Source organism: Suncus etruscus, chromosome 2 (assembly GCF_024139225.1).
Source record: "Suncus etruscus isolate mSunEtr1 chromosome 2, mSunEtr1.pri.cur, whole genome shotgun sequence".
Classification (NCBI taxonomy): Eukaryota; Metazoa; Chordata; class Mammalia; order Eulipotyphla; family Soricidae; genus Suncus; species Suncus etruscus.
This window is the reverse complement of record NC_064849.1, coordinates 49,632,361-49,648,405: the sequence shown is the minus strand read 5'-3', so window position 1 is coordinate 49,648,405 and position 16,045 is coordinate 49,632,361. Positions and strand designations below refer to the sequence as shown.

The 16,045-nt window shown below is 37.6% G+C and overlaps 1 protein-coding gene across 1 annotated transcript in view; it reads left to right on the top strand.

The window, feature by feature from the left end:
• Positions 1 to 322: 322 nt before the first annotated feature.
• MIA2 (MIA SH3 domain ER export factor 2) overlaps positions 323 to 16,045 on the top strand; it is an 82,254-nt gene continuing 66,531 nt past the window's right edge. Inside the window, 6 exon segments of the mRNA XM_049766957.1 lie at positions 323 to 508; positions 3,439 to 3,572; positions 6,902 to 6,988; positions 9,430 to 10,558; positions 13,454 to 13,639; positions 13,945 to 14,045. Coding sequence (XP_049622914.1) covers positions 394 to 508; positions 3,439 to 3,572; positions 6,902 to 6,988; positions 9,430 to 10,558; positions 13,454 to 13,639; positions 13,945 to 14,045 — 1,752 coding nt within the window. The 5' untranslated portion in view covers positions 323 to 393.

Sequence of the window (16,045 nt, the reverse complement as noted above, 5' to 3'; positions counted from 1 at the left end):
TAAAACACAAGGCAATGGAGCCTTGCCAGGATCCACTGAGCACTTCTTTAGAAGCAAAATTTTAAAAGTGTTTTCTAGTTAAGCATAAGGCTCCTTTAAGCAAGACAGTTTTACAAAAGGCCACCTTTGTAAGACATGAGTTGGACTAAAAAATCCCTGTTAATTATTAAGCTCTTATGTATTATCTGTTACCTGACACTGCAGATTGAGAGCAGAGAGAGTTTGTCCCTCAAGCTAAGCCTACATGGCGCTAGAAAAATGTAGTTGTCAAGAAATGAAAAAACAAGCCTCTTTCTCTTATATTTACTGAAGGACTGGGGGTGACTTCTGTTTTGGGTGATAAATCTACAGCCTAAATAATTTTCCATCGTGAAATTTTTGCTTGTTTTTAACATGGCGGAGCTTGGACTTCATGGACTCCTCCTTTTGATGATTTCTCTGACCAAATATCTGGAGGGCACAAAGCTGTTGGCAGGCTTCAAAAAATGTGGTGACTTGGAATGTGAAAGTAAGTTTGCTTTTCTTTTGTATTTTTTTAATACAAAATTACTTAAAATGTTATTGTGGAGATGCTTAATACAATGAGCATTATATCATAGATAAATATTTGCAGTTGTATAGTTTATAAATAGGAAATACTGAAAGCAAAGAATGTTGTGATAGTATTTAATGTAAATATACAAAACAACAAATATCAACCTGATATGTAAGTCTAAATAAAACACAAAATTAATTATTCAAACCAAACTAATCAGTACTTTTACTAAGTTTAAAATAAATATAATTAATTTGATTTAAAAGATGACAAATAATGCAGCTGTTAATGTTGACTTACATTTAGTTTCTAATTCATATCAGTAAGTCTAATACTATTCTTCTAAAATTGTTTTTATTTTAAACCAATATAATTTACTCTGTCCAAATTTTATAAAGCTTTAATAATTCATGTGTCCACTTATTGTAAAAAACTATAGTTAATATTGAGGGTATATAATTTTGTTCATAGTCTGTATATTCAACTTCTTTATCTTATACAAAGAGAAATTTATTTTATTTTTTGATAGGTGCTTAATTTTTTTCTTTTATTAGTACTTTGGTGCAAAATAGGTTACATACAATGTAATTAAATTGTTATAAATAAATTTTTAACTCTCTGGCAATTGCAAATTATTTCCAATTTATAACATGTGAATAAAAATGCAGAACATTATTAGTCTAAACATAAATGAATTATATGTAAGCTTTTAATGAATAAACATTTATTCTAATCATTTGAACAAGTAACTCAATGTATTGAGATTTATTATAAGGGATTATATTATTAAAATAAATTTTTCATCTTTGCAAAATAATTTGATTTTTAGGGCCAGGTAAAGAGCAGGGATAGGGACCATTCAATTGTCTAGTAATTTATTTTGAATATAATGCATGCATTAAATTGCTGCATATATACTGTATAGTAATTATTCTGGTATATATACATATATATTACTTTCTGTGTTGGAGGGTTAAATCTAGCATATGTAGTTATGATCATTGTTGAAGTCTATTGTATTTGCTGGGCTTTAGGGGATGACTGAGTAAATATCTAAGAGGAACAAAAATGTAAATAAGTTTCTTGGTCTCTGGATTTTCATTCTAGTGAATGATGACAATATCTATCATTACAAAACAGTAAACTAGTGATTCCAAATATGAACATAGATAGTAGTAAAGTTCAGAAAAGAGGCAAGGTAGATTGGAGATGTCTTGTAGAGGGAAGCAAGACTTCTAGCTTTGGTAAAAAGCAAAAAGTGGGGTACAGAGAGATAGCACAGCGGCGTTTGCCTTGCAAGCAGCCGATCCAGGACCAAAGGTAGTTGGTTCGAATCCCGGTGTCCCATATGGTCCCCCGTGCCTGCCAGAAGCTATTTCTGAGCAGACAGCCAGGAGTCACCCCTGAGCACCGCTGGGTGTGGCCAAAAAAAAAAAAAAAGCAAAAAGTGGGGATCAGAGAGATAGCATGGAGGTATGGCATTTGCCTTGCATGCAGAAGGACGATGGTTTGAATCTTGGCTTCCTGAGCCTGCCAGGAGCAATTTCTGAGTGTAGAGCCAGGAGTTACTCCTGAGCGCTGCTGGGTGTGACCCAAAAACCAAAAAAAAAAAAAAAAAAGGCAAAAAGTGATGGCATAGTGTAAAGATCTAGCTTCAATGTTTATCATGTGGTCAATTCTAAGAAGCTTAAGATCTCTAAGACTAACTTAAAGGCCCCTTTGTTAAACTACAATCATTTACTCATAGTTTGTTTTAATAAACAAAGATATGAAAGAGCTTATAATATTTTGGAATACATACATATATATTCAGGAAGAAGACTATTTATTTTTCTAATCCCTACTGACTGGAAAATGATAATGATAATGTGTCTATAAAGAAATGAGAGGAAGTGATTTTTAGGAGCAGGGCTACTCCTGACAGTGATCAGGATATTCTCCTGGCTCTGCACTCAGAGATCACTCCTGGTAGTGCTCAGGATGTGGGGCTGGGGACAGAAAGTGGGTCAGTCTCCTGCAAGGCATGTGCCCTATCCACAATCTCTCTGGTCCTAAGGAAGTTATTTTATTTAATTAATTATTTAATACATTTTTGTATGTTTTGGGCCATACCAGTGATGCTCAGAGCTTACTCCTGCCTCTGCACTCAAGGATTACACCTGAAGGGCTCTGAGGACCAAATGAGAAGATGCCAGGAATTAAACCCAGGTTGGCCACATACAAGGCAGGTTTCCTCACCAATGTACTATGACTCCATTCCCAACAAAGTGATTGGGAAAGGGCAATCTTAGATCTTATCTTATATTTCAAACCTTATGATTGATTTTGTGAGAACCAAAGAGACATCACAAGGGGTTAAGCTCTTTGCCTTGTATGCAGACAATGCAGATTCAATTCTCAGCACCATACTGATTTTGTGGATATGTCTGTGTTGTTTTTTGAGGCTATAAACATTATAAGGAGCAGGAATGTGGCTTAAGTCATAAACCACATGCCTGGCATATATGAGGTCCTGGGTTTTATCCCTGGCACTACATGGCCCCTTAAGACACAACTAACAAAAAATTCAGTAAGTCATGAAGAAGTTAACATTTACAAATACAGACCCAGAGAGATAGCACAGTGGCATTTGCCTTGCAAGCAGCTGATCCAGGACCAAAGGTGGTTGGTTCGAATCCTGGTGTCCCATATGGTCCCCCGTGCCTGCCACGAGCTATTTCTGAGCAGACAGCCAGGAGTAACCCCTGAGCACCGCCGGGTGTGGCCCAAAAACAAAAAATCAAAACAAACAAACAAAAAAAAACATTTACAAATACATAGGATGGATTGGAAGAAGGCAGGATAGAAGGGGATAATAACATTTTAACTTAAATTTGTGGATTTTTCTTCATATGTTTTTGTAGCTTTAATAAGTAGAGCCTTCGCTGTGACAAATTACAGAGGTCCTGACTGCCGATTCCTGAACTTCACTGAGGGAGATGAAATATCTGTTTATGTGAAGCTTACAGGAGAAAGGGAAGACTTATGGGCAGGAAGTGTAAGTATCTAGTCTTAGTAATGTTACAGGATAAATGAAAAATGTATATGAAATGCATATTTCCATCTCTAAAGAAGCAGCATCTAAGAGTTTTGTTTTGTTTTTGTTTTATTTTTCTTTTGATTTTGGTTCACAGAGGATTGCTCTTGGTTCTGTGCTTAGGCATCCTGCAGGTGGTGCTTAATTGACCATATACATGCATAGTTTTAAACATTAAATTTATTTTATAATATTTTATATATTTTATAATATTTTACTGGGGGCACATAGTGCTCAGCTGCTCCACCTAACATTGTCAGGAGATGTATCATTTGGTGACACAGCTGCATGTAAGACAAGTGCTTTTGTGGTTGTTTTTTGGGGGCCACATCCAGTGGTTCTCAGAGGTTACTCCTGGCTCTATACTCAGGAATTACTCCTGGTGGGCTTGGGGGACCAAATGGGATGCCTAGGATTGAACCTGGGTTGGCTGTAAGCTAATCAAAGGCCCTTCCTGCTGTACTATCACCTAGGTCCATTCAAGTTCTTGCTTTTGTTTTTATTTCTGGGCCACACCCTGCAGAGCTAAGGGTTACTGCAACCAGGAATCACACCAGGTGTGGGGAACCATTTGGGTTGCATGGAATTGAACCCAGATTAGCCATGTGCAAGACAAATGCCCTAGCTGCTGTGTTATTGGTCTAGTCTAGTGCCAGAGTAGCAGAATCTATTAGGATTCATCATCTTTTATTTATTTATTTATTTATTTATTTATTTATTTATTTATTTATTTATTTATTTAATGGGCCACACCGGTGGTGCTCAGGTGTTACTCCTGGCTCTGTGCTCAGAAATCTCCCCTGTCAGGCTTGGGGGTCTAGATGGGATGCCAGGGATCAAACCCAGATCTGTCCCAGGTTGGCTGCGTGCAAAGACAAACTCCATGCCACTGTGCTGTCACTTCAGCCCTTCATCGGCCTTTTTACAGTTAATCACTGCGTGACCAAAACTCTGGATGTCACTGGCTAGAAACTTTTGACTGGCCCCAAGCTTGTTTCTAGACTTTTTTTTTCTTTTTTCTTGAGAAGGACAGAATTTGGAGCATACTTGCACACACCCGTGTTTTCAAGTTTTACTCTCAGTTCTGTGTTCAAGGAAAACTCCTAGTAGTGCTTGGGGGGACCATATCTGGGTCCAGGGAATGAATTGGGGATAAAACAAGTGACTTATGCCCTGGAATATCTCTCTAGCCTTGGGACCAGAGCAATAGTACAGCAGGTAGGGCATTTGACTTGGATGCTGCCTACCTGGCATCTCATATGGTCCCCTGAGTCAGCCATGACAGTCAGTGCCTAGAGCAGGGGTCTCAAACTCAAACTCCTGGGGGCCGCAGGAGGCAAAGTCGGGGTGAGGAAGGGCCGCACAAGGAATTTCGCTTACCGAATATTTGCAATAAAAAATCGCATTAGTAAGAAAAAAAATCGAAAAAAAACGACATTAAACATTTGCATACCCCGAACGGTATTTGATAAGCAAATAATCGCGAATACTGAGATATTTGAAGGCCAGTCACGGGCCACAAAATGTTGTACGCAGGGCCGCAAATGGCCCGCGGGCCGCGAGTTTGAGACCCCTGGCCTAGAGTATTAGTTGGTGTGGCCCAGAAATAAAAAATAACAACAACAACAGCAAACTTCTCTAATCCTTTCTTACTCTTGTTTTGGGGCCATATCCTGTATGGCTCTGTACTCAGGATCACTCCTGGTGGGTGATTCCTCAGGGAATCATATAGGCACCAAAGGTGGGTAACCTACATGCAATGCAGGTGCAATGTCCCCTATAACTATATCTCTAGTTTTTCCCTTACTCTTTTAAAATTAAAATTATTATTTATTTTAAATTTGAACCACAGCCAGCAGTGCTCAGAAGTTACTCTAGCCTCCTTTCAGGAGCTGTCTCCAGCAGTGCGTAGGTTTCATGTAGTGTCAAAGATTGAACCCAGGTCTCCTGCATGCAAAGCATGTGCTTTAGTCAATTGAACTTCTCTCCAGCCTTTTTTCTCTCTTATGCTGCCTTAAACATATCGTGTGCCTTGAATTTATTGAAGGCATATAATGAAGCTGTAAGAAAAACATTTCATTAGATATGTTATCATGCTACCAGTATATGTAAACTAGTTTTCCACAAAGCAGCAATAATTTATGATGCCAGAGGGAAGACTTGAGCACACTTGCTTTAGGACATTATTAGTTGTTTAGTTTATGCAGTTAGCAGCTAGCTATTTAGGGAACCACATTGTAAAGTTTGAAATATACTGTCAGTTTTTTTTTAAATATCTACTATATTGATGAATACAATATAGTATTTCAAAATCATCTTACTTGATTTTAATAAATTGAAATGCTGAATATATCATAGATCCATCTAGTATGGCTACTACACCATTCTCTATTAAACAATGGGTAGGGCATTTGCCTTGTATCCGGGTTTGATTCCTGACATTCCAAATGTTCCCTGAGTCCATCAGAAGTAATTCCTTAGTGCAGAGTCAGGAGTAACCTCTGAATACTGCAGGATGTGTCCCCAAAACAAAACCCAAATAAACAAACAAACAAACAAAACACACAAAAAGGGGAAGAAAATTAAGATGTAAGATAGTTTTCTCTCTACAGTTAGAAAAATGGACATTCTGGGGCCTGGAGAGATAGCACAGCGGTGTTTACCTTGCAAGCAGTCGATCCAGGACCAAAGGTGGTTGGTTCGAATCCCGGTGTCCCATATGGTCCCCCATGCCTGCCAGGAGCTATTTCTGAGCAGACAGCCAGGAGTAACCCCTGAGCAACGCCGAGTGTGGCCCAAAAACCAAAAAAAAAAAAAAAAAAAAAAAAAAAAAAAAAAAAAAAAAGGACATTCTGGGGCAGGAGCAATAGCACAATGGTAGGATGTTTACCTTGCATGGGGCCAACCTGGAACAGACCCGGGTTTGATTCCCAGCATCTCTTCTGGTCATCTCTCCTCCCCAACCCTCCCCACCTTGCCTGCCGGGAGCGATTTCTGAGCTAAGAGCCAGGAGTAACCCCTGAGCGCCACCTGGTGTGGCCCAAAAACCAACCCCCTCCAAAAAAAAAAAAAAAGGACATTTTTCAGCTTAGATCTGTTTCCTCAGAATAATATTGTTCTTTCGAATAAAAATTAAAAATGATTTACTTATTTTCTTTTAGGTGTCAAAGAGTCAATTATTGCTTATGGTTTGAAGCAGATAAAAATTGAGGAAAAGATGCAAAGATAGCTTTAATTTTGTTATTGCTTTGTTACTCTTCCTTGCTAATTTTTGTTCTTCATTTTGATAGAAAGGAAAGGACTTCGGATATTTTCCCAAAGATGCAGTCAGAGTTGAAGAGGTGTTCATACACAAGGAAGTTGAAATATCAACTAAAGTAAGTGAACTCATTCTTCGTTATTATTTGACTTTGAAACATCTTGTCCAAGTGGCACAATAATAAGGCAAATAAGGTGCTTGTGGTCAATTCTGATACAATTTGGTCCCTTGAGCCCAGACATGGGGCTAATTTCTTTCCTTCCCAGCACTGGGAGTGGTGAAATGTGTGTGGCTCAAACTGGATCCTCTTCCAAATATGTCTAAGAATGTGAAATCCATGAAAGTACCCATTAACAGGGGCCGGAGAGATAGCATGGAGGTAAGGAATTTGCCTTGCATGCAGAATGTTGGTGATTCGCATCCCGGCATCCCATATGGTCCTCTGAGACTGCCAGAAGCGATTTCTGAGCATAGAGCCAGAAGTAACCCCTGAGCGCTGCCGGGTGTGACCCAAAAACTAAAAACAACAACAACAAAAAACAAACAAAAACCAAAAAACCCATTACAGACAACTGGACAAAGAAATATTTAAATGCATTGGAGGTATCTAACACAGCTGTGATATTCAATGAAATACTACTCTATTAACTTAAAAAGATAAAATTGTGCATTTTGCACAAAATAATTGATTATTTATATGCCATACTTACTCATGCTTAGAACTTAATCGTTGCTCCAGGATTACAAATCTGTTCAGGCGGACTCAAGATCAAACCAGGGTCCACTGCCTTGCTTCTTAGTACATGGCTATCTCTCCAGTTCCTTAAAATGGATCTTGAGGTGATTATGTTAAATGGAACAAGTGAGGAAATGAAAGACAATTACCAGTAGGTTTCATCCATTTTTAGAATTTCAGTAACTAAAGCAAGTGATTGCCAGCAAATAATGAAAGTAACTCTGATGTGGTGAAAATCAAGTGATTATTGGAGAAGAAAGACAAGGGACTGGATGATTGGTCTTTTAGTAGTGAAAGAGCACTGGAGATTTGGTGGGGATTTTGTTGAATGTTATATATAAATAAAAGTGTGAACTTGACTCCCTGAATTTTCATATGAAAAATTAATAATTAAAATTTCTTGTTTGTCACGGACTAGCTCTTGCAAATGCATTAGAGGGCTTCTTTGAGTCCTTTTGAGGAGAGTGAATGCATGGGTGGCAAAATATGAAGAAATGAGAGCACACACAAGTGTGTGTGAGACAGCTTTCAAAGTTTATTATCCAGATTGAAGGTATTTTTATAAGGGTTACATTGCCAGTCACAAGGAAAAAAAAGAATGCTCACATTATTTTCTATGCAAAGTAAACAGAAACTTATCAGTGTACATTGTTTGATCTTTAAAACAACATACACGGCTCTAGTTGTTGGTACCCTTAGAATAGAACACAGTTCAGTTAGAAGCCCAGAGGATAAAAGGAAGGTGAATTTCAACATCTCAAAGTAGTTCCTCTTGGGCCAGGTTCTCGGTGTTATACAGATATAAATTAAGATATTAGCAAGAAATAAGATTTCCTATATCAAATTTCCTTTACTTAAGAGAACAGGTTTCTAACACTAGGGGCTAAGACTAACTTCCTAAGGTCTGGTTTTGAAAGAGATAAACTTATATGAAAGGGGTACAGAATCTATACATAGTAAAATTCAATAGCCCAATACTATTCTGGCCAAACCTTTTAGGAGTGTAGATTAGTTAGCAGGTATTCAAAGTATCTAGGTGAAGTTCCTGAAACAAAGCAATCCTTTCTGTTACAAACTGCTATGGCATTCAAAGACAAGGAGAAAAGAAATTGTTTTTTGATGCTGAATCTTCCAAGTAAAGAGAAATTTAATTGAGGCTATATTTTTGCCTCTAATTATGCACAGCAGAAGGGAGAATTAATTTTGGTGTATATATAATATTTATAGTATATATAAATAATATTTGATGTACCCCTATACCCCAAATAATAAAATGCTCTTTCCTAGCAAAAATTGTGGGATCAATAGGCAGAGAGATAGTACTGTGGATAAGACACTTGCCTTGCACCTGGTCAGCCGGGTCCTATTCCTGCAACCGCATATGGTCCATCAGATACTACTAGGAGTGATCCCTACATGTGCTATGAAATTTCTCTCTTTTAAATCATTATTTAGATGTAAATATTAAACTAACTGCACTCTTTGAAGGAACAAAGCATTGTATATATAAGATTTTGTACATGTCTTTTCTCATTAGAGTCTAGCTGAAAAATATACTTAGAATAATTGACTTTACTTTAAAATTCTTCAACTATTTTATGATAAAAAGATTAGTGAAAAGAATTTTCATTTATATAGATATATTGTTAACTCTAAGAAGTTAGTAGTAATACAAATATTTGAAATGATATTTTATTTTAGTTTTTGTTCTACTGTTTAATTAATTTTGTGGTCTTGGGAAATCAATCATACATTTAAAATGGCTAAAGGGGAAACAAAGCATTTTAATATATACATGTAATCACAATTTTTTTTTCTTTTAGGAATCTGACTTTTTTTGTCTTCTTGAAAAAAGCTATATATTTGGTAATGAAGAAAACGAACAAAATACTGATAGTGGTGAAAACATATTTCCATATAAAGAAGATGAAGACCAAAGCATGAGTATATATGAAAGTGATTTTCAGATAGAATCTGGATATGATCAAACTTCTAAAAGTACTTTGTTTGAAGATCAGTTTCCACCATCAGAAGCTCCTGAAGATATCAGAAGAACCAGTACATCAAAAGACTGGGAAGGAGTAGAAATTGAAAATGTGGAACAGAATTCTGTTCCAGAAAAGGATCATAAGACACAATTCTCATCTGTGCCTGAAGGAAAACAATGGTTTGAATTCAAAAGGGAACAAACTAAAGGACTGACTTTTGAAGCAGTTACTAAACTTCCACAAGAAATTTCATTTCAAAGTAGAAAAATGGCTGTAGGTAGTGAGAGTGATGCAGGGGAATTAAATATTGGTGATTCTCAAATGGAACATATCCAAGAACCAGAACCAGAATTTGATTTAATGACAAAGAAACAGTCTGAACTGGAGTCTGAGAAGATTTTAGAACCTCAAACTACTCATTGGTTTGATGGTGGATTTAAAACTTATTTAGGTTTTGGAAGTGAGGATACAGAATTTGAACTACCCTCTCAAGAAAGAAATCCACCTCTAGAAGATGTTCCTAATTCTGTACCATCTGATGAAGAAGCTACAGTTCCATGTACAGAAATCAAAACAGAGACAGAGAAAAAAGACTCACTCGCTAATGGTAGCTCAATTTTCAAGCCAAGTTGGCTTGATTTTGGTTTTGGTATGCTAGCTTTTGCATATGCTAATGAAGATAAGAGTATATCAGATGCTGGAAAAAATAAAGAAGGTGGTGAAGGAGATAAACATGAACATCTTCCAAATGAATTAGACCTTGATAAAGAACAAGAAGAAAAAATAATAAAAACCATAGAAACTGATGATCAAACAGTTAATGAAATAGACTTAAACAAAGCAGATGATTCTGATGCCATGGCATATTTTCAGAAGATTTTTAATAATTTTGACAATCCTTGGAACTTCCAGAACAATCCAAATGAAATTGAATTGCCTTTTCCTGAACTCATACAGGATGAAGGTAATGTAGCTGAAAATGATAAACAAAAATTTTTTTCAGTTGAAAATAATCTCAAAGAGGGGACTAGGGAGATAGTAAAGTCAGTGGGTAAGGCATTTGTCTTGCATGTAGCAAACTTGGGCTCGGCCTCCAGCATCCCATATAATTTCCCAAACAACTTCAGGACTGATTCTTGAATGCACAACGAGGAGTAACCTCTGAGCATGACTGGAAGATTAACAAATAAACAAACAAAAAATATCTCACAGATAATATATAAATGGTATGATGTTGAAAAGCAGATAGAGCAGTCACATGGTCATAAAACATCTATATTTTATGAGGCCAGAGCAATAGTATAGCAGTAGGGCGTTTGCCTTGCACTCAGCCGATCTGGAATGAACCGGGTTCAATCCTCATCATCCCATATAGTCCTCTGAGCAGGACTATTAACCCCTAAGCGCCACCAGGTGTGCATCCCACCCCAAAACAAAACCAACAATAAACAAACATCTATTTTAAAAATTTAAAAACATTATTCATTTTTCAAGTTAAAATACATTAAAATTCCCAGTAATCTATATGTCTTAAAATACTCAAATGAGGGGCCAGAGAGATAGCATGGAGGTAAGGCGTTTGCCTTTCATGCAGGAGGTCATCGGTTCAAATCCCTGCGCCCCATATGGTCCCCTGTGCTTGCCAGGAGCAATTTCTGAGCCTGGAGCCAGGAATAACCCCTGAGCACTGCCGGGTGTGACCCAAAAACCACACACACACACAAAAAACCCAAAAACCAAAACAAAAAAATACCCTCAAATGAAAACTAGCAGGCCAGTGAGAAAGCTCAATTAAGCTAAAGCACATGTTGTGCAAGTTAGCAATCACTCTACTTCATTGCTAGATCACTAGCACGACCTGGGTTGTGTTGAGATTGAAGGAGACAGGCAGTGCCCTGTGTGGTTCCAAAACAATAAAAAAATCAAACCCCACAAATCACCTATAACTTTATTAACTACTTTATTTTTTTTTACCAGTATCTGATTTATTCTGCAATTAAAATAAATCATTAAAGCAGAAAGAGTAATTTGAGATGTAAAAATATTCCCAAAAGATATTTAATTAGTTAATCAATTTTGCTTTGGAACCACAACCAGTGATGGCTCAGGAGTTTTTCCTCGCTCTGTGCTCAGAAGTGATCCCTGGCCATGCTTGATGGAACATATAGGGATTAAACTGAGATTAGCCACATTCAAGGAAAGGGCCTTATCATCTGTGTTACCTCTCTGGCTCTATGAAAATTTATTTATTTAGGTTTTTTTGGGCCACACCCAGCAGTTCTCAGGGGTTATTCCTGGCTCTGTACCCAGGAATCACTTGTGGCGGTCTCAGGGGACCATATGGGATGTCAGTGATCCTATCCTAGTAGGTTGCCTGCAAGGCAAATGCCCTATTCATTGTACTTTTATTCTAGACCTTATTTTATTAATTATTCATTTGTGTTTGGACCACACATGTTTAGAGGCTACTCCTGGCTCTGCACTCAGAAATTATTCATGGCCAGCTCAGGGAACATATGGGATGCTGGGGAGCCAATCTGGGTAGGCCATGTACAAGGCATATGCCCTACCTTCAGAGCTATCACTCCGGTTCTACTTTTTATCAATTTTTAAGGCTAAGTCTTTAAATTCTTTTTGTATTTATATTTATTTTCAAAATCAAGTCTTAAAACTGTTGTGTTTTGTTCATCTATTTTGCATAATTTCAATTAACTTTCTATTCTTGTGAATAATACTTTATTTTTAACATACACTCACTTTTTTGTTCCACTACACTTTCTGTATTTGCATCCTATGTATAAGAATGATTTTCTTAGAAATCTAAGCTAGTGATGAGTGCAGTTGGAGAGATGACTACACTGAAAACTATCATAACAATGTGAATGAATGAGGGAAGTAGAAAGCCTGTCTCGAGTACAGGTGTGGGGGTGGGGTGGGGAGGAGGGAGATCTGGGAAATTGGTGGTGGGAATGTTGCACTGGTGAAGGGAGTGTTCTTTACATGACTGTAATCATACAACTATAATCATATTTGTAATCACGGTGTTTAAATAAAGATAATTATAAAAAAATAAAAATGGAAAAGAAAAGAAATCTAAGCTAATGGGGCCGGAGAGATAGCATGGAGGTAGGGCGTTTGCCTTGCATGCAGAAGAATGGTGGTTTGAATCCTGGCATCCCATATGGTCCCCTGAGCCTGCCAGGAGCGATTTCTGAGCATAGAGCCAGGAATAACCCCTGAATGATGCTAGGTGTGACCCAAGCCCCCCCAAAAAATAAAAACAAACAAAAAAAACCAAAAAAGAAATCTAAGCTAGTGGAAGCTTCAGCAATTCAAAATAGTCTTAACGGGGGCTAATAGCAGGTAAGGTGCTTGCTTTTAACATAGCCAGTTAGGGTTCAATCCCCAGCATTCCATATGGTTCCCAGAGCCCACCAGGAATGATTTCTTAGTGCAATGCAAAGACAGGAGTATCTGCTGAGCACAACTGGGTGTGGCCCTCCAAATTAAATAAAAAAGATAATTAAAATAGTCTTATTACTAAATTATACTTTACTGTAGGTTTGTAACCTGGCCTTCCCAAGAATTACTGCATTTTGGGGAGGTGATTTGGGCCACAACCAGTGGTGCTCAGGTCTAACTCTGTGCTCAGGAATGGATCACTTCTAGGAGTGCTTAGGGGATCATACGTGGTGCAGGAATTGAACCCAGGTTGGTTGCATGCAATGTAAATGCCCTAACCACTATGTACTATGTAGCTCTTTGGCCTGTAGAGAAAAAAAATACACAAAAGAGCCAGAGGAGAAAAAGTAAAATAAATAACCAGGTACTACAAAAAGAAATAATACTTTATTTGCAGACCAAGTTTCTAAAAGAGAATTGCCTAAGAAAATTAATGAAGACATGCATTTCAAAAATTATGATGAAAAATCAAAAATATTAGATTATGAGGATATCTCTGAGTTGGAAACAGACATATTAGTGGAAAATGCCCTATTAAACAGTGAGTTGTTTTCGACTGGTAACTCCTTGTCTTCTCATAAAGGTAAGAAATAAGTCACTACAGTTTTTTTTATTTATTTTATTTTATTTTTTATTTTTTGGTTTTTGGGCCACACCCATTTGACGCTCAGGGGTTACTCCTGGCTATGCACTCAGAAGTCGCTCCTGGCTTGGGGGACCATATGGGACGCCGGGGGATCGAACCGCGGTCCGTCCTAGGCTAGCGCAGGCAAGGCAGGCACCTTACCTCCAGCGCCACCGCCCGGCCCCGTCACTACAGTTTTAAGGGTTAGATTTGAAAGTTACATAACAGCAAATATTAACATATTTTTATTTATAAACCAACAGAAGATACTTCTGAGTATCAGATTCTGAAATATTTATTTCAATTTGATGTTTATGGTATTGTGAGTTCTGCCTTTTCACCAATTGGAATGCTTATAGAAATGGTAAGTAAATCTTTAATTAATACTTATATAATAATTTGACTAAATATAGGAATAGCTCAGTGACTACTCCCTATGTAATCACTATATAATGTTTTTCTTTCTGTAGTATTTTACTTGAAAGTTATCTCCTTACATAAATGAAAGAATGTAATTCAAAATATTTTCCCTCATTTTTTTTAAGATGCCAGCAATCAAAACTAGGGCCTCACACATATAAGGCACATGCTCTACTGCTGAGCTACAACCCTAGGCCTATTAAGGAATTATCTAACAAAATTATCTAAGTAAGTTTTGATTTTGGGGCCACACCCATCAATGCTCAGGGTTACTACTGGATTTGCACCCAGGAATTTCTCAAAGTAATGCTTGGGAGACCATATGGAATGATCAGGCTGAGTGCAAGGCAAGCACTCTCTCTGCTTGCTGTATTATTGCTCCAGTTCTATAAGGAATTTTTAAAATTTGTTTTGGTTTTTGGGTCACACCCGGCAGTGCTCCTGGCTCTATGCTCAGAAGTCGCTCCCAGCAGGCACTGGGACCATATGGGATGCTGGGATTCAAACCGGGGTCCCTCCTGTGTTGGCCACGTGCAAGATAAACACCTTACTGCTGTGCTATCGCTCTGCCTCCCCTCCTTTTTTTTAAAGCAGGAAAAACTATACTAACTGCACTCATTTTGAAATAATAAGAATTAAAAGTGAGTTGTGAGCAGATGATTTGTATCTGAATTACAGCCATTATCTCACATGGAAAACTGCAAGAACTTTACAAAAGTCACTAATATCTGAAAACTTAACCAAAACATAATTAAATTTTAAAGTATGTTTCCTTTTTAAAATTATAAATCCTATCTATAAATTATATGAGATGTTTGTAAAGGACTTTGTTTGCAATACTTGGCACATAGGCAGTCTATTACAAATGTCAGTTCCTTTTGACATCTCTTGCAATAATTAAGAAAGGCCTCATTTTCTTTTAATTTATGCAAGATAATTTTTAAAAGCGGTGCCTTCAAAGACCTCAGTCTACTTTGAGAACACAGCTCAGAAAAGCAACTATTATCATAAAGTGTTGGGAAAATCACTGAATGCTGTTGAGAGATAAATTGGTCTTCCAGTAAACTAATTGGAAGCATTAAAGAGGAAACAGAAGGTTTCTCAGACTGAGATCATATTTCTGTTGTTCTTAAAGGAAGAGTCGAAATTAAAGAAAGAACGAGCATTGTAGCTTATGAGAGATTTTTTACAAGTATGGAGCCAAGAGAAAGAGTTGATGGAACATAGGGTGAGACTAAAATAATATACAATAATAATATATACAAGGAATAAGTCAACAATAGCAGAATAGAAGAAGTAGTACCTTTTTTTTTTTTTTTGGCCATACCCGGCGGTCCTCAGGAGTTACTTCAGGGCTCAGAAATTGCTCCTGGCAGGCTCGGGGGACCATTTGGGATGCCAGGGATCGAATCCTGGTCCATCCCAGGTCAGCTGCAAACGACCTACCGCTATACTATCGCTCTGGTCCCGCAAAGATTTTTGAATGTTATAAAAAGTTAAATTTGAAGAATAGAGAGTAGAGCTGGTAAGGCATTTGTACAGTTTAAAAGTCGGTGTCAGGGGCCGGAGAGATAGCATGGAGAAAAGGCATTTGCCTTGCACGCAGAAGGATGGTGGTTCGAATCCCAGCACCCTATATAGTCCCCCGAGCCTGCCAGGAGCGATTTCTGAGCATGGAGCCAGAAGTAACCCTTGAGCACTGCCGGGTGTGACCCAAAAACAAAACAAAACAAAACAAAAACAAAAACAAAACTCGGTGCCATATATACTCTCTGGAGCACAGATGGAAATGATCCCTGAGTGTTATAAGACCAAGACAGGAACCTAGTCAATAAATGGTTGCATTAGCTCAGGGGAAAAATGGTGACATTTTATTCCAAGGATTATCAACTTAAAGGCTGAGAAGCATGAGAAGGAGAGCTATTGTCAGCTGGAGAGTGCTGA